Source organism: Diceros bicornis, chromosome 19 (genome assembly GCF_020826845.1).
Source record: "Diceros bicornis minor isolate mBicDic1 chromosome 19, mDicBic1.mat.cur, whole genome shotgun sequence".
NCBI classification, from domain to species: domain Eukaryota; kingdom Metazoa; phylum Chordata; class Mammalia; order Perissodactyla; family Rhinocerotidae; genus Diceros; species Diceros bicornis.
The window spans coordinates 1,889,701-1,915,284 of NC_080758.1; the positions used below are offsets into that span (position 1 = coordinate 1,889,701).

The following is a 25,584-nucleotide window of genomic DNA, read 5'->3' on the forward strand; positions in this document are numbered from 1 at the left end:
CTCCCCACTTGGAAGGCATCTCATGGGATATCTGGGGAGGTGCATCTGGGTCACAGGGAGCAGTAGCGCAAAAGCCTAGAGTCTGAAGGTGCCCTTAGTGTGGCCAAGAAACAGCTGGAGCAGAGGGAGGGAGAGGGAAGGCAGCAGGAGTGGGCGGGTGAGTCGCTCCCAGGGAGACGGTGGCCCAGAGAGGGTGCAGGAAGGATCCACGATGTACAGGGATCACGCCACATGGTCTGTCATGTGGCGATGATGAAGGGGCCTGGGCACATTATAAAGTATACACAACATCAAAATGAAAACGGGTGCTGCACTGATTTGAATAGCATCCCCCCAAAATTCACATCCACTGGAACCTCAGAATACGACATTTAGAAATAACATCTTTGCGAATGGAATTAATTAAAGATCTCAAAATGAGGTCATCCTGGGTTTAGGGTGGGCCCTAAATTCAATGACTGGTGCCCTCATGAGAGGACACAGAAACACCATGTGACAACAGGCTGAGACTGGAGTGATGTGGGCGACGCCTGGGGCCACCAGAAGCTGCAAGAGGCAAGAAGGATCCCATCCGAAGGCCTCAGAGGGAGGGAGGCCCTGCTGACACCTCAATGTTGGACTTCCAGCCTCCAGAGCTGGGAGAGAATCAAGTTCTGTCGTTTTAAGCCCCCGGTTTATGGAACTTTGTTCTGGTAGCCTGAGCAGACTAACACAGATTTGATAAAACTTAAATTGGACACCCTGGGGCCGGCCCGGTGGCGCAAGCGGTTGGGTGCGCGCGCTCCGCTGCGGCGGCCCGGGGTTCGCTGGTTCGGATCCCGGGCGCGCACTGACGCACTGCTTTGGCGAGCCATGCTGTGGCGGCGACCCATATAAAGTGGAGGAGGATGGGCACGGATGTTAGCCCAGGGCCGTCTTCCTCGGCAAAAAAAGAGGAGGATTGGCGGATGTTAGCACAGGGCTGATCTCCTCACAAAAAAAAAAAAAAAAAAAAAAAAAAAATTGGACACCCTAACTCCTTCCACAGCACCACCTGCCCTTTCCCGAGACGGAGCTGGGCTTCTGAAGAGGACTCGAGGGCTGCAGGCTCACAGGGTGTACCCCCAGGTCCTACACCACCAGGGCTGCCTGCCAAGGAGCCCACGGCCATCAAGTCCAGAGATGGCTGAGCCAGGGGTGCCAGCGGGTCCATACCTGACCAGGCCACCCTGAGAGATCAGTGTCTCCAGGAACCTGGACGGAGATGCTCCAGGCTACGGCTCGGTCTGCACCTAAGCTGCATAACAATGCAAACTCCAGCCCAAGCCACTCCACACAGCTGGTTTGAAGCAACCACTGTGTCGCTCAGATCCTGTGGGTGGGCAGCGGACAGCTCGTTTTTGTCTCAATGGGCCTGTCACTCGCCAGCAGGCCAGCCTGGGCTTGGTCACATGCTGGGTGCTGGCAAGGTCCAAGAGGGCAGAGGGAAGCTGCAAGGCTCTGAGGCCTCATTGGGGGCCATGTGGTCCCTTCCTGGCATCCTACAGGTCACAGGCCAGCCCAGGCTGAAGGCGGGGACAGACCCACCTCTCACAGGACAGGCGGTACAGAGCTGTGGCCATCTGCGATGATACAACTGGGTTGTCCAGGTTTGTATGTGCTCACGTGCTCACACGTGGTTTCCGAATTGGGTTTCTGGTCCGGAGATGAGCACGACCTTCTCCCTCTGAAAACAGGTGAGCGGCCACCTGCTCCTACCCGAAGACCCAAGGAAGGGAAGAGCCTCTACAAAGACAAGGGAGGGCAGACAGGACTTCCACAGAGGCCGGCAGGGCGGGCCGAGGGCAGGACGGCGCAGCACCCGTCCCCTCCTGTACCCTCAGGAGCCCTGCAGGAGCCTGGAGGTTTGTTCTCTGGAGCAAGCAGACACGGGAGCTTTGGAACTGGGGATGCTAGGCCTTAGGGCTGACAACTGGGGAATTCAGGAAATTCCGCACCCTGAAGCTTGGGCCTCCCATCTTCAGACATGCTCCCAGAAAGGCTGTGAGTAGCCAGCTAACAGCTTGAGGCAGATGCTCAGAGAGCCTCTGGAGGGTGACTCCATCAACAAGAGGAGTAAAGGCAGAGGGGAGAGGAGCCAAGGTGGGGCAGTCCGCACCCGAGGCAGGAGTCCCTGCAGGGCACTGAGCCCACCGTCCACATGGGAACATGAGGCCGGAGGACACTGGAGAGGGAATCTCCAGGGCGAAGGGAAGCTGGCTCGCAGGAGTGTATGGGAGACGGAACCAATGAGGGAGGGACAGAAACAATATCCAGACAGAAAATGAGGCAAGTAAAAACAGGCGGATGGCAGCTCCCTGGAAAACAAGGGCTAGGCAGGGACAGTTGTGCGTCTTGCCCCATGGTGCATGCTCCACAGCCCAATACCGATCCTAGATCACGCGGGGTGGCCACGTGGGGCAGCAGCAGGGAGCGTGACGTGAGGAAGCCAAGTCCCTGCCCACAGGGCGGACGACAACAGGTGGTGCCCCAAAACAGCTGCAGAGCTTTTAGAGCAGATTAGTTCTCGAGGACATGGCTGGAAGGGGCGGCTCCAGCCTTGGCGGGGATTTGAGGGAGGTGCGACGGGGATTGCTGTCTCTTGGCGTGAGTCTGAGCACTCACCACTTGCCTTTTAGAAACATTTTCAAACTAAAAGAAACCTAAATGCACCTAACGTCAGCCACCACTCACTCGTTCATTCCACAAATATTGATCGGGAGCCTTCTCTAAGTCAGGTCCTGAGGCTCCTAGGGGCACAGGCGAGACCAGGACAGAGACCCTGGCCGCCAGGGCTCTCTTGCCATCCCACGACATTCCCTGACGGGTCAGCCCCAGGGAGGCATCTTGAGTGTCCGCCCTCCACAGAGTGCCACGTGACCAAGATGAAAGACTATGGATAATGAATGCCACTCAGGCCTGGGGTTACTCTACAGATCCTGTGTGGTGGCCTGAGAGAGAGAGAAAATGGACGCAAAACCATGTCTGGTTTCCAGAACACAAGGACCTCTTAAATTATAAGACATTAAAATAAAGCTTCTCGGAAAGGCCTCTTGTTCTAGCTACAGTTTGGAGTCAGATCAAAACTGAGTTGCTCCTGACAGCTCAGGCGCCGGCTTCTTCTTCGAGGGGTGCCCAGCCCCCGTGTGCAGAGCAGACACCCAGCCAAGTGCACCAGGAGCCAGGCCCCCGGTGACCCCCACGGCTAATCTCCAAGGGCCAAGGGCCCTTCTCCCGATGACCCCTTCACCCCTTAAGGGCCCTCAGGGACATGTCAGAAGCATCAGACTTTATTTGGGGGAAAGGAAAGTTCTAGAGCATTTTGCTGGACAAGCCGGTTGGCAGCAGCTGAGCTGCCCTCACCGGGGCCACCTGCAGTCACTGGACACTGGGGGTGTGGGTGTGGCTCCCAATCAACACTGAATGCAAAGACTTGAGCCACGTGACAGGAGAGAGGTCGCTCTCTGCGCACAGCAGCCTCTTGGCCACCATCCCTCCTGGAAGAACGCTGCAGTCGGCCCCCCAGGGTTCTCTGAACTAACCACCCAGGGTCTGCTCATGCTAGCACCGGCCTGGCCCAGGGCCAGCGTTCTCTCAGATGCCCAGTAAGAGATGAGTGGAAATCCAGCCCCACATCCCAGGTGGATGTTGCCCGCCACTTTCTCACCAGACCCTGGCCACCTGGGAGGGGACAGCACTGACGACTCCCCAGGCCCCCACCACCCTTAGTTAATAACTCGCTTGCACGCACCGACTCGAGTCAGGAGCCGCGAGTCCCTGGGTCGGATATTGGGTGCATTCAGTCGTGCAGCGAACGCCTCGATTCTTTTTGGCATTCAGCCCCCATAGAGCACAGTGCAGCCTCTGGGAACAACAGGGAGGCGTCATCCTTGTTGCTTTCCTCAGACGGCAGCCTTTGAGAAGAGCTCTGCACCTGCACCCTCCCGCCTCGTGGCGCCTGCAAAGGCTTCCTGTCCCCTCGCCCCCCTGCAGCACAGAGCACATCCCTGCAGAAACCTCCGCTCTGCAGGGCGTGTCGACAGCTGTGGAATCAGAGGTCGACCCCCGTGACAGCCACTGACATGTGTGGGTCAGTGCTGAGAAGCCCGAATGTGCGCTTCGGGTGCCGGCCCCGCCGTGCTGCTCTGTGCACGCTCTGTGGCATCTGATAGCGTCAGCCAGCAGCGTGGGCCCTGCTTACAGGGGTGCTAATCAACACAGACGAGCCCATCTCGGCTATCAGTCAGCACGATGCCGGGTGCGGGCAGCACTGGGGAGCAGACTGCCAGGCGGCACGAGTGTCCACCACCAGAGAGGTCCCAGGCCGAGGGCTGGGGGGGCGTTAGAGGGGGAGCCCCAAGCTGACTGAGGAGGGCAGACGCACCAACACCTCTAGTTCCGTATAAGCTGCCTTCTTGTCTCCATCCCGAGCTGGCGACGCTGAGTCAGGTCTTCCCTGTGCGGCAGCCCCACCGCTACCACCTGAGCGGCTGGCGGCCGTGTGTCAGCTCGGTGGCCACGTGGTCATCGTGGAGGTCCTTCAGGTGCAGCAGCAGCTCCTCCAGGTTCTCCCCCGTCACCGCCGACAGGGCGACGGCCTTCTGGCCCAGGCGAGCCTGCAGCTCGGGCAGACGGGCTCTCGCTTGAGGGAGATCAATCTTATTTGCGACAATTGCATGGGGCCTCGCAGACAGGCCTTCTTCGTATTTCTCCAGCTCATATTTCAGATCCTCAACCTGAGTCCATGGCTCTGGCACCGAAAGATCCACCACAAACAAGAGGAAGCAGCAGCGCTCGATGTGCCTGAGGAAGGCACACCCCAGGCCCCTGTTCTGGTGTGCGCCTCGGACAAGGCCCGGGATGTCGGCCACTGCAGAAGACAGAGCAGAGGCGTGGGAGGGGGACCTGGGCTACCTCTCGGCCTGATTTCCTGGGTTCCAAGACCTGCCTTCAAGGAGTGTCTTGGAACTGAAGTCATTCAATTTACTGTCCAGTGACTCCTCAGGCCAATGGCCACCCGAGGCTCCTCAGCTTTCAGTTTTGCAAAATGCTTTGAAATATATGGGGGACAGGCATGATGATGGATCTAATAAGGAATATTTAACATATTCCAGTCTTTCTGGATTCAAAAATGATTCAAAAAGGGGAAAGTGGCTTCCTGTAATCTATTAATAACGTGATTACCAATAGAAATGATTATAGAGTACTTTGTAATATAAAGTGCTATATAAATAACATTACCAGCAGGCTTACTATTTTTAATGGGTACATTATCTTCTGGAAAAAAGTTTTCTTCTCTCAAAATGGTACAGGGAAAGCTTTAAAATCACATGCTGTCTAGACGACTGATGCTGGTGAGTTCCCCATAGATGAAAGAGAGGAATAGAGGCCGGGACAAGGAGTAATTTCCTCAGGTTTGAAATTTAAACTCAAATTCCTGAACTATTGCTAACAGATGCCTGGGGAATGGGATGGGAAGCAAATCTAACGCCTAGTTTTGATAGAAAACTGCAATGGTTTAAATTAGGGAAAACAATGCTACATCTGAGGCGGGAAGCTACATTTGAGAGTTACATAATTAATGTCCTGCATTACATCATCTAAACCAAACCTTTTGAGAGAATTCTGGAAGTTCTACCTGCTATCTGTTGGTGGTCTTCATAGTGAACAATCCCAACGTGGGGGTTTAAGGTAGTGAACGGGTAGGAAGCCACGGTGGGTTTCGCATTTGAAATAGCCCGGAGAAGAGAGGACTTCCCCGAGTTGGGGAATCCCACCTGGAAGAAAGGACAAGACCCTCTATCACCATCTCAGAGTCTGTAACTGACCAAGACCAGGGGAGAGTTTCAGGATGGGGAATCAATGACAGGTGAGAGCACAGGCTCCTGAGAGTCAACAGGACCCTGATGGGAAAAAGGTGAGCTACCAAGCTGTCACTCTCCTCTAGGCCTGTGCCATGTTCTACCACCAGGGGCAGATTTTTCTACCATTAGGTGTGTAAAATGCCACCTCCTCCAGCCTGGGGCTTCAGGTGACACCCACCATCCCGGCGTGGGCCACTGTCTTGAGCTCCAGGAAGAGGACTCGCTCCTGCCCAGGCTGCCCGGGGGTACACGTCACAGGGGCGCGGTTATCGTTGGCCAGGAAAAAGCGGTTGCCCTTCCCTCCCGCTCCCCCCAGAGCGGCGATGTACTCATCACCCGGGCGCGACAGGTCAGCCACGACTTCATTCCCCTCCTTCACCAAAGTGCCCAGGGGGACCTGAAAAATAATAAAGCATTTATAGAGCCAAAGAGATCACATGAGGAGACCAGACTGGGCCTAGCGTATTTATCCAATTTTGGAGGGGGGGCATGGGAGAGGAGAGGGGGCACAGCTAAGCTCCCCACTTCATGGAACTCCAAAGGAGCAGAAAAAGGTCCCAACTCTCAAAGGAATTCTATGGGGCTGGTTACACTTCCTGCAAACTGCCTAAGTGGTTTTTTCAAATAGCGTTTCTAAACCATCAGGGCAAACTGAGGCATCCAGAAAATGCTGAGACAATCTGAGAAGATTAAACTCTCCACTCACAGAGGAGATGCCCCAAGAGGGTCAGTACAGAGGGCGGCTCAGGGACCAGAGATGAGAGGAAGAGTGGACCCTGTGGGTTCCCTCTTCTTATTGTATTTTTTTTGTGTGTGTGTGTGAGGAAGATCAGCCCTGAGCTAACATCCATGCTAACCCTCCTCTTTTTGCTGAGGAAGACCGGCTCTGAGCTAACATCTATTGCCAATCCTCCTCCTTTTTCTCCCCAAAGCCCCAGTAGATAGTTGTATGTCATAGTTGCACATCCTTCTAGTTGCTGTATGTGGGACGCCGCCTCAGCATGGCCGGACAAGCGGTGCGTCGGTGCGCACCCAGGATCCGAACCCAGGCCGCTAGCAGAGTGCGCACACTTAACCGCTAAGCCACGGGGCCAGCCCCTCTCTTCTTAAGATATAATTATTTTGTGACTTTTTGGACAGGTCACCCACGCACTTGGTATAAAATGAGTACAAAGCCCTGTCCGGGGGTTTGCTTTGTGGAGGACAGCTGTACGTTTCAAGCCAAGGAGGCCCCTCTGGACCACACCATGGAACCTGAGGAGCCTGATGCTCTAGAAACGGGAACAGCGCGGGCTCTGCAGCCTCGACTTACCCGGACGTAGAGGAGAGCGCCATTCTGCCCAAAGCAGTTTTTCCTGCCACCGTCTTCTCCGCCAAAACCCTGATACCGCGACAGGACTGATGACAGTGACTTGACTTGCTGGTCAACTAAGGGTAAGAGCAAGCAACTTCACCCTCCCTTGCGTTAAAAACAGAATCATCTGCATATTGTTAGCTTTCTTTTGTTCAGTTTAAGAACGTTAAGAATGCATATGGAAACATGGAATGAAGTTGCAGAAGTTACTAAACTATCAACACGATTTTTTTTTTTTTTTTTTTTTTTGGTGAGGAAGATCAGCCCTGAGCGAACACTGGTGCTAATCCTCCTCTTTTTGCTGAGGAAGACCGGCTCTGAGCTAACATTGATTGCCAATCCTCCTCCTTTTTTTCCCCCAAAGCCCCAGTAGATAGTTGTATGTCATAGCTGCACATCCTTCTAGTTGCTGTATGTGGGACGCGGCCTCCGCGTGGCCGGAGAAGCGGTGCGTCAGTGTGCACCCGGGATCCGAACCCCGGCCGCCAGCAACGGAGCGCATGCACTTAACCGCTAAGCCACGGGGCTGGCCCCAACGTGATTTTTTAAAAAGCTAAAATCTTATTCTGAAAAATTCAGAATTACCCATCAATTTAAAAATAGCCACTTTATTATGTTGTGAATGTTCACTAAGTTTACCAGTTCACTAAGCATTTGTGCTCGATGTGTGCTGACAGTAATCAACACCCATTCAGCACTTACTGGGATGGTCACCTAACTGTATCCTTTGACATACTGCGCTATGTTAGATTCTTTGATACTCACTATCTTTGTGTTCCTGAAATTTAAAGAAAAAACACTATCAAACTTGGGTTTTGGTACATGACTTAAACGTGAATATCCACATAATTTAATAAAAATGATGTCCATGATGTCAATTTTTGAATTCAAACTCCCATTAGGATAAAAAGGTGGAAACTTTCTGTCCCAAAGACATGTGCACACAGCGATGTCCCCCAAGCTCCCCTCAGGGCACATGCCTCTCAGGATGACATGGCCGCCGTTGCCTCCGTCACCACCATCAGGGCCTCCAAACTCCTTCCGGGGCTCGCTGTGGAAGCAGCTCACTCCGTCACCTCCACGTCCCCCTCGGACAAGCACTCGGCGATGGTCCACAAAATGCCTTTTCTGCAGAGAGCACAGCATGTCCCGGGTCATTATTAACTCTGCAGTCCCTTCAAGGACGAAGCAGCCATTGAAATGTACTTTTCTGTCTATGACAGGCTTTAAAATTAGAAGTCAGTGATATTAATATCGCGAATCTCTCCTAAAATGCAAAATATAAGAAACAGTTCCCACAAGTCACTACTATTTGTAGGCGAACATAAATCAACTATGCAGATGTAAGAAGTGGTCAGTGTGGAATATACACTCGACAACAAATTCAACCTAAAAAAAACAAGGGTGGTTTAGACAATACTCCTTAAATAATGCATCCTTCCAGGTTTTATCAAATAGAAACATGTTATTGAAATAAATAACAGGGACCAATAAATAACTTTCCCTTAATACTAGAGAAAGTTCTAGTTCCTTAGGATGCAAGAATGAATGTGAGAGTTAGACTCCATGGTCGATTATCAGATTCCAACTGTGAAGAAAGGACGTTTTCTGCAGCCTGACTGAATAGGGCTCATATATATATATATTTTAATAATTTTATTTATTTATTTTTTCCCCCAGAGCCCCAGTAGATAGTTGTATGTCATAGCTGCACATCCTTCTAGTTGCTGTATGTGGGACGCGGCATCAGCGTGGCCGGAGAAACGGTGCGTCAGGTGGCGCCTGGGATCCGAACCCGGGCCGCCAGCAGCAGAGCGCGCGCACTTAACCGCTAAGCCACGGGGCGGCCCAGGGCTTATATTTTAAATGGAGTGATGCAAATAGAGTCCCTTATCTCAGAGAAGGTTTTTCTCCAGGTGCCTAAGGGAGGTGCAATCTAGCTAAAGAATTAAATCAACTAGGTTAACGTTTCATAAATATTAGCTCCTACTACACGAAGTCCAGCTATCGCAGGGGCTAGGGGGCGGCACTGGGATGCCACCCCGGCCAAGTTGTCCTGAGGAGCCCGCCTGCTTCTGGCACACGTGCGCAGACAGACGTGGCTGTCCACGCAGGCTCTCTGCTGGGGACCACGACATCTGCATTTCCATCCACTACTCCCTAAGCAGATTTTTTTTTTAAGGAAAGACACAAATATTTTAAGATTCTTTGGCACCACCACATGGAAAAATCATGAATTACTATTTCAAAAACTCAATGTATAATTTCACCAAATGCCAACATAATCAAAATCAACTTGATGGAAAAAAGCACAACTGATGAGCACTGTATGGAAGATAAAACTTAGATTCAATTTTCACATTCTGGGGAAGAGACAAAACCATGTGAAAACTTGAGACATTTGAGTACACACACCGACTGCCAAAGTAATTTTTCCACAGGAAGTACTGTTTGCCCGAACAATGTTTATCTGGAGCCCCCATATGGGAGAAAATGAAGTGTGTCATAAACATGTATTTTTTTGAATTTAATTAAAGATCATTCATATTTTAAATAGAAGGTTTTGGTAAACAGAAAAAAAAAACGTGTAAGGCTTAAAAACCTGTAAAATTAAAGGTCTATTTCCCCCTCCAATGTTTTAAACTAAGAAATGTTCACACATACTTAAGAATGTACGTACTACGTACGTCAGATACACAGGCTAATGGTAAGCAAGCACCCACACACCCCTCCTGGCTGAAGGGAAAGAACATGGTCGACTCTTCTGGAGCACCCTGGGCACCGTCCCTGGTCTGTGGCAGTTTTTACGACAGCACAGATTAGGCACACACAGGCCTTCATCTCATGTCCTCATCTTCAAGATGCTACATGTGTCCCCTCAGTAACACAATCAGGATAAACGAAGATGATAATGAGAACTCAAAACAGCGCCCTCTGCCTTCTGAGAGGGAATTGCAGGCAGTTCCTTCAAGTTTACAAGTCTCACCAGTTTCTTTTCAGAGAGCAGTTTCTTTCTGGGGGGTTCCTGATGCTTGGTGCAGTCTGCACAGCCGACAGAGAGCAGCCTGGGAGAAGCATGCTGTGGAAGGAGCCGGCTGGGCCTGAGGACCACTCGTGCGGATGGAGTCCAGAGCCCCATGCCTTCCAACAGCACCCGCAATCTTGCTGAGAAAAGCCTCGAAGGTATCATGGCTCCCTAAAAGTCAAATTGGCAAAATAAGATACCTGGTTTAAACCTGAACATCACACTGAAACTAAAGAAAAGTGCCTGGCACACAGTAGAATCCCGATGTATGTTTTTGAAACAAATAAACGAACTGAGGAATATGACTTTTTTATGTCACTCACCACTTTCGACCCCGAGTTATAAAGGGTCATCTGCCCCTACCAGCCTATTTACTACCTGGGGGCCAGATCTGTGTACACAGGATTTAAGTCATTAAATCTCCCACACACTGGATGGAGTCCTCTACGGAACATCAAATACAGGTGTCCCCGCTATCCGACAGCGGAGCGTCCCTACGAAACCTTTCATAAGTCACAATGGCATAAAGCGAAAACGCTATTTTCGCTTTTTGCCTTTTTTCGTAAAAGCAAAAATCCTCTTTGGATTTCTTTCGGTTAATGAAAACAGGTACTGATACAGGTCTTTCATAAAAGCGAAGTGGCATAAAGCAAACTTTCAAAAAGTGGAGGATACTTGTATCTGCTAAATGAAAATATTAAAAAGGAAATGAGCCTCAAATCAAAATTACTTAAAAGTGAAACACCCATTTATTCAAATGCTATTTTGTTATCTTGTGCAGTTCAAAATGGTCAAGCTGCAATCCAGTGAGAATATTAAATATGGAGTGCACTCAGACTCTGGAAACAACCTGCCACCTCTGCCCCTTGTCCCCAGTGCCACCCAGGAAATTTCACCCATGTGTGCTGCCTAAGTCCGCTCATCTGTAAATGGACAGGGCTGCGAGGGCGGGGAGAGTTAATTCACGCGACTGCACAACAGCAGTCCATGTGCGGACTCAGTGTGAGCTACTTTTCATTAATTAAGAGCCATTTAGGCCATTACTCGTTCATCAAACAGCTTGCGACTGTTCCGCATCTTGCAGGTGCAGAGGGTGAACGTGAGGGAGTCTCGGACCCTGCCCTCTAGGAGATGACAGCCTCTGCCTTCACTGTGAGACTGAACAGCCACCCACTCCCAGATGTCCCTACTCTGTGGTCACACACGTGCACCTAAAAAGAAACGATTAAGGTTTTCCTCCCATTTTTAAGTTTTATATATATATATATAGAAGGGGATATAAATATACACATATTGTTTAAAAAATAGTTATAAAGACAGCACGCGCCGAACAGGGCAGGTGAGGAAACGGAATCTGCCTTTTCCTTAGAAGACCCTCCCGTGTGCCTCCCATCCACACCCCTCACTCCTCCTGCAGAGGCAACACTTTCTTTGTGGGAGGTTTTCTCTTAGCAAGGCCCTGAAAAGTTTTGCTTTTCATTTGGAAACAATCACAAACTCGCAGCAAAGCTGGAGCACAGCATAAAGAACTTCTGCTTCCTGAATCACTTGAGGGTAGGTTGCCGACCTGACCCCACACCTGGAACACTCCAGTGTGCTCCCTGTGGACAGGGCATCCCCTACAGAACCAGGGGTGACCTCCAAAACCGGGCCACCCACTGCGCCGCACCACCACCACGCTCACACCCTCCCAAGGTTGGCCAGCTGTCTGATAGCGTCTTCCCCAGCAAAAGGGCCCAGTTCAGAATCACGTGCTGCGTTCCGCTGTCTCTCCAGCCTCCTCAGGCCCGGAACGTCCCTCAGCCTCTCCTTGACTCTCATGCCCTTGACCCTTGGAAGGTCACAGCCCAGGTGTTTTGCTGCACGTCCTCGTTTTCTGGGACGTGACGTCCCCTCGTCATGAGACGTGGGCGATGCGTCTTTGGCAGGAATCTCACACGAGTCCCGTGGCCTCACTCGCCCCTCCTTCGGGGGCTGGGTTTCCTTGTCCCTTACTGACTGCACTCCGAGCTCCAGCCCGGTGGTCCTCGCCTGCCCCACCGTCAGGGCGCTCCTTCCCTGGTGTGGTCAGTGAGGACCTCGGGGGAGATGCTCTGAAACTGCGCACATCCCGTTCCTCGTAAACTTTCCATTTGTTCATTTCTATGGCCTCATGGCTTCCTATTCTATTCAATGAGCTACACTCTGCTACTATCACTTATTTTGATGCTCAAGTTGGCTCCAGTTTGGTCAGTGGAAGCCCATCGAGCTGGCTTCACTGTCCTGTTGACCTGTGCCTATCAATCTTTGAGCACTTCCCTGTTTCCTGGCACAAAATGTTCCAGGCTCACCCAGTACTTTCCCTGGCTGGCCCTGAAATCAGCCTTTACTCCAAGAGCGCTGGTTCCTTTCAGTGGAAAATGGTATTAGAAGCCCATCTGCATGCTGGGCGTGCTCAGGGCTACTGGGGTGCTGCTGCTCACAGATTCCCTCAGTGGACAGGGCTGGGGAACAGACGACACCTCTGTAGTCACTGCTACACCCATCCACCCCTAGTTACAGAGCAGCGTCTGCTCTGAGTTCACCCCTACATGTCCAACTTCAATTCCACACCATGAGGTTCAGTTTAATTCTCTTCCTGTCTTTGCAACTCCATTCTCTGACTGTCAGACTCCTGCTTCCATTATCCTCAATATGTTTATCCGTTTATTTGCTCAACTCCCACAGTAACCAAATCCTCACCTCCTCCACACAGGTGCTCTCCCCTCCCCACATGGGGCTGCCCCACCATGGGGACACCCTCCCCTTGTATCTTACCATAAATGTATTTTTTTAAATAAACCTTTATTTTGGAACGATTTTAGATTTACAGAAAAGGTGAAAGATATTCCCATATACCTCTTACCCAGTTTCCCCTAATATTAGCATTTTATGTGACTGAGGTACATTTGTCAAAACTAAGAAACCAACATTGGTGCGTTATTATTAATTAAACTCTGGATGGCATTCGGATTTCACCAGTTTTCCCACGAATATTCTTTTCTGTTCCAGGATCTCACACTGCATTAAGCCATCTTGGAACAGTATTTTTAAAGTGCTGAAAGAAAAGAACCGTCTGCCCAGCATTACACACCCAGTGAAAATAACCTTCAGGAAGGAAGGCGAAATAAGACATGCTCGGATGGTGGAAAACGAGGAGTCTTTGTCACCAATATACCTGCTCTACAAGAAATGCTCAAAAATGTTCTTCAGGTTGAAGGAAAATGATACCAGATGAAACCCAGATCTTTAGGAAGGAAGAGAGAGCAACAGAAATGGTAAATTTTTATAAAAGACTATTTTTTTTCCTCGTAAGAGTTTTTAAATACATATGACAGTAGGAAGAAAAACTCATTTATAACATTGTCCGGCGGGTTTCCATGTGTGCAGACTTAACCACACATGAAAACGTAACAAGCAGACAGGGAGGGGATTAAAGGGACCCGCATGATCCCAAGGTTTCTACATCTCTGTGAAGTGGCACATCTTAACTCTAAGCCGACTGTGAAAGGTTTGGTACACGTACTGTAACCTCTAGAGCAACCGCTAACACATCACACAGAGACACAGCCAAACAGCTAACAAGTAGCTGAAATGGAATGCTAAAAACTGTTCCAACAATTCAAAAGAAAAGGGGAAACAGAACAAATAAGAGGGACGAACAGAAAACCAACAATAAAATGGTGTGCCTAAACCTAACTGTACATGTTAACTCAGATAAAACACACTTCCAGAAAAAGGGCACTACCTAAGAGGAAGAAAGACATTTCATAATGACAAAAGGAATAGTTCACCAGGAAGATCTAACAATTAAAAATGTGCATGAGCCTAAAAGAGCTTCAAAATACATAAAGCAAAATTTGACAGAATTAAAGGGAGAAACAGACCATTCCACAACGATGGAAGGACATTTTAATACCACTCTCTCAGGAAGCGATAAAACAAGTACCTGAAAAACAAAACAGTCAAAAACAGTAAAGACAGGGGCTGGCCCGGTGGCACAGCGGTTGAGTTGGCGCATTCTGCTTTGGTGGCCTGGGGTTTGCAGGTTCGGATCCTGGGTGCGGACCTACTCATGGCTCATCAAGCCATGCTGACGCAGTGTCCCACACAGAAGAACTAGAAGGACCTACAACTACGTACTGGGGGCTTTGGGGAGAAAAAAGAAAAAAAGAGGAACATTGGCAACAGATGTTAGCTCAGGGACAATCTTCCTCAAAAACACCCCAAAAAAACAGTAAAGACGTAGAAAACCTGGATAATACTATCAACACTGGTCTATTGACAACTATAGAACAGTACATAACAACTGTAGCACATACATTACTGTCAAGCGCACGTGGAACGTTCACTGAGACAGACAACATCGTGAGTCATAAAGAAGTCTCAAGAAACTTAAAAGGAAAGAACTCAAATAGAGTGTATTCTCTAACCACAATAGAATTGAAGTCAATAAATATAAAATATCTAGGACAACCCCAAATATCCGGAAATGAAACAACACTCTTCTAAGTAATCCAACAGGTAAAAGAAGAGATCAAAAGAGAAATTAGAAAATATTTTGAACTGAATGATAATGAAAGTACAACATACCGAAATGTATGGGATGCAGCCAAAGTGCTGCAGAGGAGGGACCACAGAGCTCTAAAGGTTGCTGTCAGTAAAGAAGAAAGACCTAAGATCAGTGATAAGGCTCCAAATCAAGAAACCAGAAAAGCAAAGTATATGGAAGAAAAGAAATAAGAAAGAGCAGAAATAAATGAAATAGAAAACCGACAGACAATGGAAAAAAATACCACAGCCAAAAAACTGGCCCATTGAAAAGATAAACAGAATTGATAACCCTCTAGCTAGACTGATCAAGAAAATAAGAACATGAATGACCCATGTCAGGAATTTAAAAAGGTTATCAATAAAATCCTACAAACATTAAAAGGGTAAGAGAACACTATGAACAACTTTTTGCCAAAAAATTCAACTTCTGTGAAATGTACAAATTTCTCGAAAATGCAACTTACCAAATAAACACAAGAAGAAACAGAAAATCCAAATAGCCCTGTATCTACTAAAGAAATTGAATTTGTTATAAAAGAACATTCCCCAAAAGACGAGTGCAGACTCAGACTGTTTTACTGGTAAATTCTATCAAACAATCAAGGAAGAAATAACAGCAACCTTACACAAACTTTTTCCAAAAACAGAAGTGAGATCACTACTCAGCTCATATTATGTATGAGGCCAGCAAAACCTGAGTTCCAAATCCTGACATTACAAAAACAGAAAATTACAGCCCAACATGCCTCATGAATAGAGATGCAAAGAATCCTTAACAAAATAATGTCCAGTCGAGTCCAGCAGTACAGAAAGGATCACAAAGCACGACCCAGTAGGATGACCCCTGGAACACAAGGCCTCCTAGGCAGTCAGAACCCCACCCACCCCCTTATACTGGCAGTCACACACATCTGACAAAAGCCAACACCCATTCATGGTTAGGAAAATGAAATGTCACACAAACTAGGAATGGAAGGGAACATCTTCAAACCGAGAAAGGGCATCTACAAAAGGCCTACGCTCCATCACACTGACTGGAGAAAGACTGTCACCCCCGGGATGAAGAAAAAAGCAAGGATGTCCACGTTCACTACCTCTATGCACCACTGTCTTTTAGACACTGCAATAAAGGAGTAAAAAGAAAAAAAACAAGGAAGAAGTAAAACAGCAAAAGATACAATTGTTTCCATAGAAAAATCCCAGGGAAATCTATAAAACGATGATTAAATTAATAGATGAACAGAGCAAGGTTGTAGGTTTCAAGGTCCATATACAAAAGTCAGTTGTATTCTTATATACTAGAAGCAAACAACTGGAAAATGAAAGTAAGAAAACAATCCCATTTATAGTAACACCGATTACAAAAGTACATTTTTTTGTCCAGTGGGTTTCCTAGAAGTACGTTTAACAATAAACATTTAAGACCTCTACCTCACTCCTGGCAAGATACTGTTCTAAGTATTTTTCAAGGATTCACTCAGTCCTCATAACAACTCCTTCAAGAAAGTACTTTTATTACCTCCATTTTCCAGATGAGGAAACTGAGGCAAAGAGAGGTGAAGTGACACACGCAAGGTCACAGAGCTTTTAGATGGGAGAGTGAAAACAGGTTGTTAAAGGGAAAAAGCCAACTCAGCAATCATCAATAGAAGCACACCCACGGCTAAGCCCGCTGGAAAGTGATGCCATCCACCCTGGCTGTGATGGGAACCGGGCTTCCTGGCATTCGGGACACAAAATCTGCAGAAGATCAAGTGCAGAGAAGGTGATCAATTACAAAGCCAATCAGAGACCTGAACTCTGACTCTTGCCTAATTTGGAGGACTTCTTCCTTTGTGCCGTTTCAAATTCTGTTTGGAAAGACCCGCAGAACACATACCTGAGTGATGTGGCTCTCGCTTGCCAGGCAAACAAATTCAACTGTTTCACACTGCTATTTGGTCTTTATTCTCCTTCCCATGCTCTACCTGCGCTGTGCAAAATGGTAACCACTAGCCACATGTGGTTATTAAGTAAAACTTAAGTTACTAAATGATATAATACATATATAATATATAATTATATAATATCAACTTAAATCATTAAAACTTTTTAAAATGTAAAAATTCAGTTCCTCAGTCACACAAGCCACATTTCAAGTGCTCATAGCTACAAGTGGCTAGTGGGTACCATATTGGACAGCACAGATTAGAACATTTTCATCATTACAGAAAGTTCTGTTTCATGGCTCTGGTCTATACTGTGCAGTAGGAACTCAGAAAAGTGAACTCAAATTCCTCGTAGGAGCATCTGTTCACCGGGCCCAGCAGAGTACAAAAGATGAGACAGCGGAGAACACCCAGGGTCCGGAGTCAGAAAGACTTTATGATTAAACGCCGGGGCTTTAAAAATGCTGGAAAGGTGCTCACTACATGGCAAGGGCTCCACTCTAGACAATGTTACTTTGTTCTACAAAGTGTTAAGCTCCTGGAGGGTCCATAGATGTTATTTGCCAGGAACCTCTTCTAAACCTTGTGAAAGACAACATGAGCAGAGCCCTATTAAAACAGAGCAGCCATTTCAGAGGAATTTGCCTCACATGTCTTGTTTTATCTTCCAAACTGGACCAAACCACCAACGTTCCAAGAAGCCAGTCAAGACGAGAACACCCTGTTTGTAAGACCGATGAAACTGGACTTTGCCGATGACCCGAGCGATAACCCATCAATGGAGTCCAAGTCTAGCCTTCTGCCTGATGACCGCATCTCCAGGCAACCTATGAAGTACAAACCCAGCCTGAGCTCATCCAGCACCAGCGAACTCTTCCTTAATACAACTCACCTCGTCTTCCTTTCTTTTTCCCATGAAAACCCTGAGCCCCTCTCCCGTAATCAGGACACTATTTGGGTTTCTACCTGAATTTGCAAGTCTTTGATCCGGAAATAAACGCCTCTCTGCCTCTCATTTTGGCTCTTTATTTTTAGGTTAACAACCTCCTACAGAAAATTTTAAATGTATTCCTTACAACAACGCTATGAGGGGGTAATGCTGCATGCTGGATATCTTCCGTTTGCTTTTCTAGACCCACTTTCCATCCTGCTGTTTCAAGAGCCTGCCCTGGGTGATTACCCTTGGCTACCCTGCCCTTCCGCAGAGATGGAGAGAGGAACAGAAGGGCAGGATATGGACTTCCCTGCTCCTCTCCGTTTCCTGGACTGAAGGTCACACCTCCAGTCAAGGAACCCCTGTCTACACTGCCCCCTCCCCTTACCCTTTGGGTCTAGGGCTAGAAGCAACTCCACTGTCACTAGCTCCAGGTTAAAGCACGGACTCTGGTTTCCCCACACGCTCCCTTTGCACAGTGCCTTGATAAACCCTCCTTAAATCACCTCTTGCTACAGTGCCCCCTGACTCCTGACCCTTACTTTTTTATGCCCATTTTAAAGCAGTGGAGGCTGAGGCTCAGAGAGGTTAACAAGTCCCTTGCCCAAAGTCAGTGTCCTCCGGCCTCGGGCACACGGCTGCACCAGTGTTTACAGCAGGACCTTCAAACTGAGGTCTGCACACACCACGACCGTCCAGGGAAGCGAGGCAAGGGTAATTTTCAAGGAATCGATCTTCTGCTCCTTAACTATTAATATGTTCTCTTTGCTATAACTTATCTGCCTGAGAGCGAACTTGCATTTAAAAGACTTTTCTCTTTTCCTCTTCCTCTTGTCCGAAGGGCCCTCTCCTTCGCGAAAGACACACTCTAGTGACCAGGTCTAAAGAACACGCCTGCCTTGTCACCCACGGACCTGTGTGGACAAGGTCCCCGGTGTCCGCGCCCACGAAAACCTACACCAGGAGCGGACTGACAACAAGCCGGTCTCACTCGGCAAACGCAACCGCGGACAAGCGACCTGGCCGGACAACAGCAGCTCTGAGAGCTGCGTTCACAACGAACTCCACCTGTGCGCGGTGGGGTGGTGATCAGAGCGCGCACACGCCGCTGCTCTGTGCACGTGTCCACACTAACAATCGCGAAGACACCCCCGAGGCAGCGCCCAGCACGGGGCGCGGGCACTGTGCCCACGCCGCCCGCCGCAGGGCTCCGGGGGCTCCGCGGGCGCACGACGCCACCGCGCGGGTCGCGCCGAGGCCCCAGAGCAGCGCCCGGCGGAGCCCCCGGAGGACGCGGGCACCCCCTCCTCCAGGCACCCCCGCCCCTCCGGGGAACCCGACGCCCGTCCCCGGCCCCTCCAGGCCGCCGGCGCCGCTCCCGGACTCACCCTCTCGGAAGGGCACATCACTTCCGGGGACGCGGGGGAGTACTTCCGATGTCGGCTCCGCCCCCGGCCCCTGACCACGCCGCCCAGGTCGGCCCCGGCCGCGCCTGCGCAGGGCCTGCCCAGCGCGCATGTGCGGAAGGTGTCCCGGGTCCGCGCCGCGGGCTGACAGCCGCCAAGCGGGTCCCCGGGCGGGCGCACGCCTTCCCCGGAGCGAGGGACGAGGGGGCCACGGCGCCTCGGGGGCGCGGGGGCCGGGGCTGAGGCCGACACGGAGAGCGACAGGGCGTGGGGCCGGGCGATGGGCGGCGGGTCCGCTCCAGCCTGCGTCCACCGCCTGCGGACTCGGGCTCGGCCAGCCCTCCTCCTGCCTCCCCGCGGGTCCGGTCTGCGCCCAGGGGTGCGGTCTCAGGGGCGACAGTGCCACCCTGCCCCAGGGAGTCCGCGTGGGACAGGGGACGGCGTGACGATGTGACAGTGTCCTGGGCCGGGGTCGGCGTCCTGCCCGAGGGAGTCCGCGTGGGACAGGGGACGGTGTCCTGCCACTGTCAGTCCTCACAGGACAGCCCCCGCAAAGCCCCTCACGGCCAGCTGGACTCCGCCCAGGAGTCAGGCTCCCTGGAAAGGTGACTCCATGGCGACTGCACGACAGCCAGCACGGTCCGAGCACAAATCAGGTTGTATCTCATTCACTTCACAAAAACTCTCTTTTGGGGATGATTTTTGAAGAACCAGTTTATTAACAGATTACACCAAAAGCATAAACAATTTAGACACCAAACTGACTTAAAAAAAAAATGAACCAATAAAGATGTTTTTCAAAAAATGTACTGTGCTCACAAATAAGACAAATTTGACCTTTTCAATAAATAGAAATGAAGTATGGCTAAAAAATTTTAAACGGAAACAGAAACAGTCTTCCTCTTTGTGCAACTTTGAATGGATGCCCGATATTCAAACCTATGTATATAAAAACTCTGACAAAATCAGAGGCTCACTTAGGCTCCAACTATATGAGCATATTAAGGCTTCCCTTGAGGTCCCGGAGACCTTGTCCACCTTAATGCTGTTTGTAATGACTCTCAGCCTGAGTGCTAAGTATTTGTTAATAGCTGAGGCCACAGATATGTTGGTTCAACAACAAACCCTAATGGGTGATGAGCTTTTGCATACCAATATGAACTTGTCAGCACTTCTGAAAATTGTGGTCATCATTTTTCAAACTCACGACCTGCTGGGTGTCAGGGATGACAGGAAGAAGGATAAGTGTCTATTTCCAAGTCTTCCTTTGCATCTTCACTGGCCTTCTGTAGAAGTAGTCATAAAAAAAACAAAGCACCACCCACCACACTGCACAAACAATTCGTTTTCGCCGAAGCTTTTGCAAACATTCATATTACAGAAGAGCAGATATAATACAGTTAGAAAGAACGGCTGGCATCGCTTCTTCCCCACAGTATTACATAAAATGGACAACATTAAATAGACATTGTTATTAATCATTAAATATATGAACACCCAAAATCATGTATAAATTAGGAAATAAATGTACAAACTATTTCACAAAGTGCTTTTTAAAATATATACACAACATTCAAGAAATTCTTAATGTAAGACATTTCAGATTGAAGTTTCAGGATAAGTTTTTTAAGTGACCTTTTCTTTCAAAAAGTTTAATATAGCACTTAAAAAAAAACACATAAAAGGCATATTCCCAGATTGGCAAGGAATAAAAATAAACTATTTTCACAGTTATCTAAAATGTTTTAACATTTTCAATGGGAAATCTTAGTCCCTGAATGAGTTTGCAAATTAGTTTTATGGAAAATTGTCAGGAAAGAACAGAACAAAATCAAGGGAGACGACTCCCTAGATGAAACTGCTAATGTGTGTCATTTAGCAATTAACAATTCTCATTTCAGTAATTTAATATAGATATGTATTTTTAAGCCTTTACCAGTGTTAAGGGTTTTTAAAACCCATATACCTACAAAATAAATGCTTTTACCCAATGTGTGTGTGATTCTGTCTCCACAGAAGAGGGGAGAATGTCCTAGAACAGGACTGTATTTGACTGGGGAAGTCCTTTAACCTGAGCTTCGGTTCTGCATCTGTAAAATGGGAACAGTAACCGCCTCCATGTTTCCCAGGGGGGACTGTAAGGATTCATTCAAGCAAAAGAAAATGTAAAAATGCCCTGTAAACTGTAAAGCATTCAACTCCAGATAAAGAACTACTTTTATAAATTTTTAAAACATAAAACTTAAAAACATCATCTTCATTAGACCTGATATATCAAGAATTGGATATTTTTGTATTATCTGGTTGGTCTTGGAAATATGTTGGCATTTATCCAAAGATGTTTTTAAAGGACTCGTAGTAAATATGGATATTATCCAAGTAAAGGTTCATAAAATGTCCATATTACTTATTAGTGAAATGTAGGATTTTTCCTTTGACCATACTTTTCCAAGTGAGCTATCTTTAATGTCTGCACAGAATTTAAATGGGATTTAATGTCCTAGGAATGTAAAAAATTACTCAAATTTCTCTATATAAATAAACCTTTCTTTTTCATTAGGAAGAACACGGTAAAGTTAGTAGGGTTCTTTTCAAAAATGAGATGTGAGTTTCAGATGTCCCTAAAAGAAAAGGAACACTTGCTTGGAGATCTGAACAAGTAGGTCCTGGAAGAAATAATATAAACAACTTGCCAACTGTTTGGAAAATTTGGTATCAATATTTTAAATTATAAATTTAGAATTGGGCATATTAAATATTCAAATCCCAGAAATGACTGTCAGATATACAAGGGCCAAAGTAATTTCAGAGAACTACCCTCTGTTTCAGTGATACCACTCTCCCTGGGTTAGGCTCATCAGACGTTGCCTTCTTGGATTCATATTTATTTGGAATATAGTCATTGATCCCTCTTTACTTTTTAATACAAAATCACATAACTTTTGGATAAACAGAATTGGTGAGCAACACAGGTAACAAGCAAGCTCTGGAAATGACCATTCATAGCCTTTCCCAATGAAGCATATTTATCCTTTCCAGTGTGTAACAAATTGACCCAAAACATGGAAGATGCCTCCCGCACTCGCATCGAGGCACAAGAAGAGGCTGCGTCCAGGGATTGTATGCATGTGTCCAGCTGTGATGTAGCCAGTGAAAGATAAGTTTACAACCCACATTACAACTGCATGAGGAGAGTTAGACCTAAGGTCTGTTTATATGAATACGTGGACTATAGCATCTTGTAGACATGTCCCATCACTGGGCACAGAACACTCTGATGACAAAAGGATCCCTAAAGTTGGCTAGAAACATCAAGAAGGGGGACAAAAAAGGGACAACCTTTCCATTGTATGGACATACAATACTATACACAGCACCAAATATGTCACACCATCAAAGCACTGTCTCTCGCCAGCGGTGCATGCTCGGCGTCATACCCAGCATGAAATGTGCACGCTTCACGTGCAGACGCTGTGTGGGGCGAGGGGCAACCAACAGGTCACAGTCCATCAGAACTGCCACCAGCCCATCCATCCCCAGACGGATATGCCACCACAAGGCTCCAACGAGAACCTTGTCCCTTACTGCTGGTAATTTCCATACTGGCCCTGCAAGAGACCAAAACACAGATTACACCTCTACAGTCATGAGTAAAGGGGTCCACACCCAAAGGTAAGACAGACCTCCACTCCCAGCCAACATGCAGGATAAGAAATGGAAGGAGGTATAAAAAGCAAGCCAGCAAACAGCCTTCTGCCCAGATCTACACAGCAGGGAGCTCACTGGCTTTCTGAAAGCCATCTGTCCAAGCCTGTGGCCAATGATGGACACCAGAGGGGCAGCAAGGCCCGCTACAAGCTCCCCCTGCTCCTCCCATCAGCCCCCTCCTCCCATGGGTGACTGGCTGACAACACGGCTAGATGCAAACTCGGGCTAAGGGCTTTGCATCACTGCCCACGTCGGGGATGATGAGCTAATAAACCGTAGTCAATACGAAATCTGAAGGAGAGAATTAGAAAACGTGTCTAGCCAGGCCTCAGGATGGGAGGGCTCCCTGGCTACTGAGTTGATTATCTGACCCTGATGAAGAGTCACCCAGCCAGCTGTGTCTGACCAAGGTGAGCACGTACGTAGAGGTAATTTTTAAAAACTTTACAGGCTCAGAGAATTGGAAGCCCATTAGCTCATCTCGTTGTTCCTCATGACTGTTAAAGAAACCTTCATTATGTTTTAACAGACACGGCGGGTCAGCGCATCTGGAAACATCCAGAAAGCTTGCCTGCTCATAGCCGTAAGGCCGCTGCTGCTGGGCGGACGGGCCCGTCTGAGATGCTCTGTAGCTCCCGTACTGCTGGCCTTGTCCTTGCTGGTAGCTGGAGTACTGGGAGGGGGCTCCCTGGGCAGGCCCTGAGGACACACACCAGGCACCGTGAGACCAACCCAGCGCGCCCAGGCCTCTGAAGTCTCCGAAACACCAGCATCTGTTCCTCCTTAACATGAAATCCATACAGCGAAAGCGCTCAACCGAGCTCCAGGAGCCGACTGCCGCCCTCCAGTCCTGTGTGGCCTTTGGCCCGTGCCCCCACCCCCACTGGGCAGGGGCCTGGGGCCGCCCTCCAGCACCCATGCACCTGCTTCCTGGAAGCAGTTTGCGTCAGTTATGGTGGGCACTGTCAACACGTGAGTTGAACATCGCAGCAACTGGTGCAAACTGGAACGCCAGAGAGACAGTGGTCGTTCCTATGAAAACAAAGTGGGAGCCTTGGGAAAGAATTGCTGAAAGCCGAGTAACTTTTCAAAAAAATCCTAATTCATTAGTCATGGTTATAAAAGGTTGAACAAAAATCTGGTGCCCACCTGGCACCTTCTTTTTTGAAAGCTTCCCAGGTGGTTCTGAGGTGCAGAAGGCGGAGACCCACCGGCCTAGACTAGCCTCCTCGGAGGTGGAAGCTGGAGGGGGAGCTGCGCGGGGTGTGTGGTTTGTGGAAGGATGGAGCCTGGCTCTGGCTGGGGAGTGAATGCAGGCTTGTGTTTAAGTTAAACTGAGATGTTCTGGGCACAGATGGATGGATGTTTCACGACTACTCACTGAACTCACTCTTTGGATGATCTAATCACCTGTTCATTCGGGTCATATCAGGTAGGATGGCTTTCTCTGGGTATTTTAAATGCTAACAGTTTGTGAGGCCGTCACAGGAGGGCAGCATCAGGAGTCGCCGTCTTGTGACAGCAGCGCCATGGAAAACACCCCAGATTCTGGGGACGCAGCCCAGGTGCATCTTGCGGGTGGGTTAGGACTCAGGGAGAGTCGCCTGTGGCCTTGGCAGACACAACCCGCAGGCAAGGGGCTGGGGCTGCGCTGTTTCAACCTGCCCAGGGGGGCGAGGCCCCCAGAGGACTGGCAGATTAGAGGGTTACGATCCTGGCAGAACCTTCTGCTCTGTGCGGCAGCCTGACCTCAGTGAGACTGAATCTGCAGTCAGCTCATCTCTAGTGGACGGGATTTCTTGCTTTGTTGCTACCGCAGCTCACAAAGCTCCCTCTGCCCACTTTTCTGTCTGAGGGCCCCGAGAGCATGCTCGCTGACAGGATCCCCCCACTGGGTCTGTAGCAGACCCGCTGGCCCCTTCACTTCAGCGAATCCTTACAGGGCGAACAAAAGCCAATGGATGGGCGAGTGCTTCTGGACGCTACTGCTAGACTGACCCACACGTGGACTGCCTCAGGTGAAAGGAAAGTGCAATTGGGCTCAGAAAATACCCACCCGCACCCGGATCTTGGTTTCTAATACCACTCACTCTCCAATAAAAGGAACCAGGGCTCCCGGGAGAAACGGCTGCTTCTAGGGCTGGGGCAGGGCAAATACTCCAGCCCCAGAAAATAAGGAAACACTCAAAAACAAAAGGACAGGTGCATGTCATAGGGACATGGGGCCAACCGAAAGAGCTCCCAAGAGGCAAAGCTGGGACAATTTGAAAACAAAGTAAAGAAGCACTGGATTACAATGCAACGTGAAAATTAACACGCATGAGTATACACTACTATAAGTGAATGATTTATAATAACGAAGTAAACGAGGGAGAAGAGACAAATCTTCCTTACAGAAGAATTCCCATCTATGTAGATTCCCCTCCTCCCCCGAGTGTGGGCTGGACTCAGTGACTCCCTTACAGAGATCAGAGAAGGGGGAAGGTGTGACTCGACACTGGGGAGACCTGGCAGACAACCCTTGACCAAGTGGCCAAAGTCAACACCAGAGACGAATCATGTGACATGAGGTGATGAGAGGGCACTTTACTCCGTGGTCTTCTTTCCAAAACTCATCAGTGTCATCCTGAGAAGGACATGGGACAAACCCAACCTGAGGGATGTTCTACAAAGTACCTGCCCAGTCCTCCTCGCAATTGTTAAGGTCAAGAAAGACAAGGATTTCCGAGAAGCTGTCACAGCCCAGGGGAGCCTAAGGAGATGTGAGACCAAACG

The 25,584-nt window shown here is 48.8% G+C and overlaps 2 protein-coding genes across 9 annotated transcripts in view; both read right to left on the bottom strand.

Moving 5' to 3' along the window:
- Positions 1-3,290: 3,290 nt before the first annotated feature.
- MTG2 (mitochondrial ribosome associated GTPase 2) lies at positions 3,291-19,099 on the bottom strand. 4 transcript variants are annotated; one of them, XM_058562367.1, is made up of 7 exons: positions 19,084-19,099; positions 10,223-10,432; positions 8,217-8,364; positions 7,195-7,310; positions 6,061-6,279; positions 5,657-5,795; positions 3,291-4,888 (listed from the first exon to the last, which is right to left on the bottom strand). In XM_058562367.1, exons 2-7 carry the CDS (start codon positions 10,424-10,426, stop codon positions 4,494-4,496), a joined length of 1,221 nt encoding a protein of 406 aa, XP_058418350.1. In that variant the 5' UTR covers positions 10,427-10,432; positions 19,084-19,099; the 3' UTR covers positions 3,291-4,493. The 4 variants fall into 4 exon arrangements, with proteins under 4 accessions (XP_058418350.1, XP_058418353.1, XP_058418352.1 ...); XM_058562370.1 differs by lacking the exon at positions 19,084-19,099 and adding an exon at positions 18,764-18,944; XM_058562369.1 differs by lacking the exon at positions 19,084-19,099 and adding an exon at positions 18,238-18,944.
- Positions 19,100-19,797: 698 nt separating this feature from the next.
- The window catches only part of SS18L1 (SS18L1 subunit of BAF chromatin remodeling complex), a 36,484-nt gene continuing 30,697 nt past the window's right edge, over positions 19,798-25,584 (bottom strand). The window contains exons 10-11 of one of the 5 annotated variants that reach the window (XM_058562363.1): positions 23,381-23,508; positions 22,606-22,709 (exon numbers count right to left, since the gene is read on the bottom strand). In XM_058562363.1, coding sequence (XP_058418346.1) covers positions 22,683-22,709; positions 23,381-23,508 — 155 coding nt within the window. In that variant the 3' untranslated portion in view covers positions 22,606-22,682. Of the gene's footprint in view, positions 22,710-23,380; positions 25,562-25,584 lie in introns of those variants that run through there. The other 4 variants (XM_058562365.1, XM_058562362.1, XM_058562364.1 and 1 more) reach the window with 4 other exon arrangements.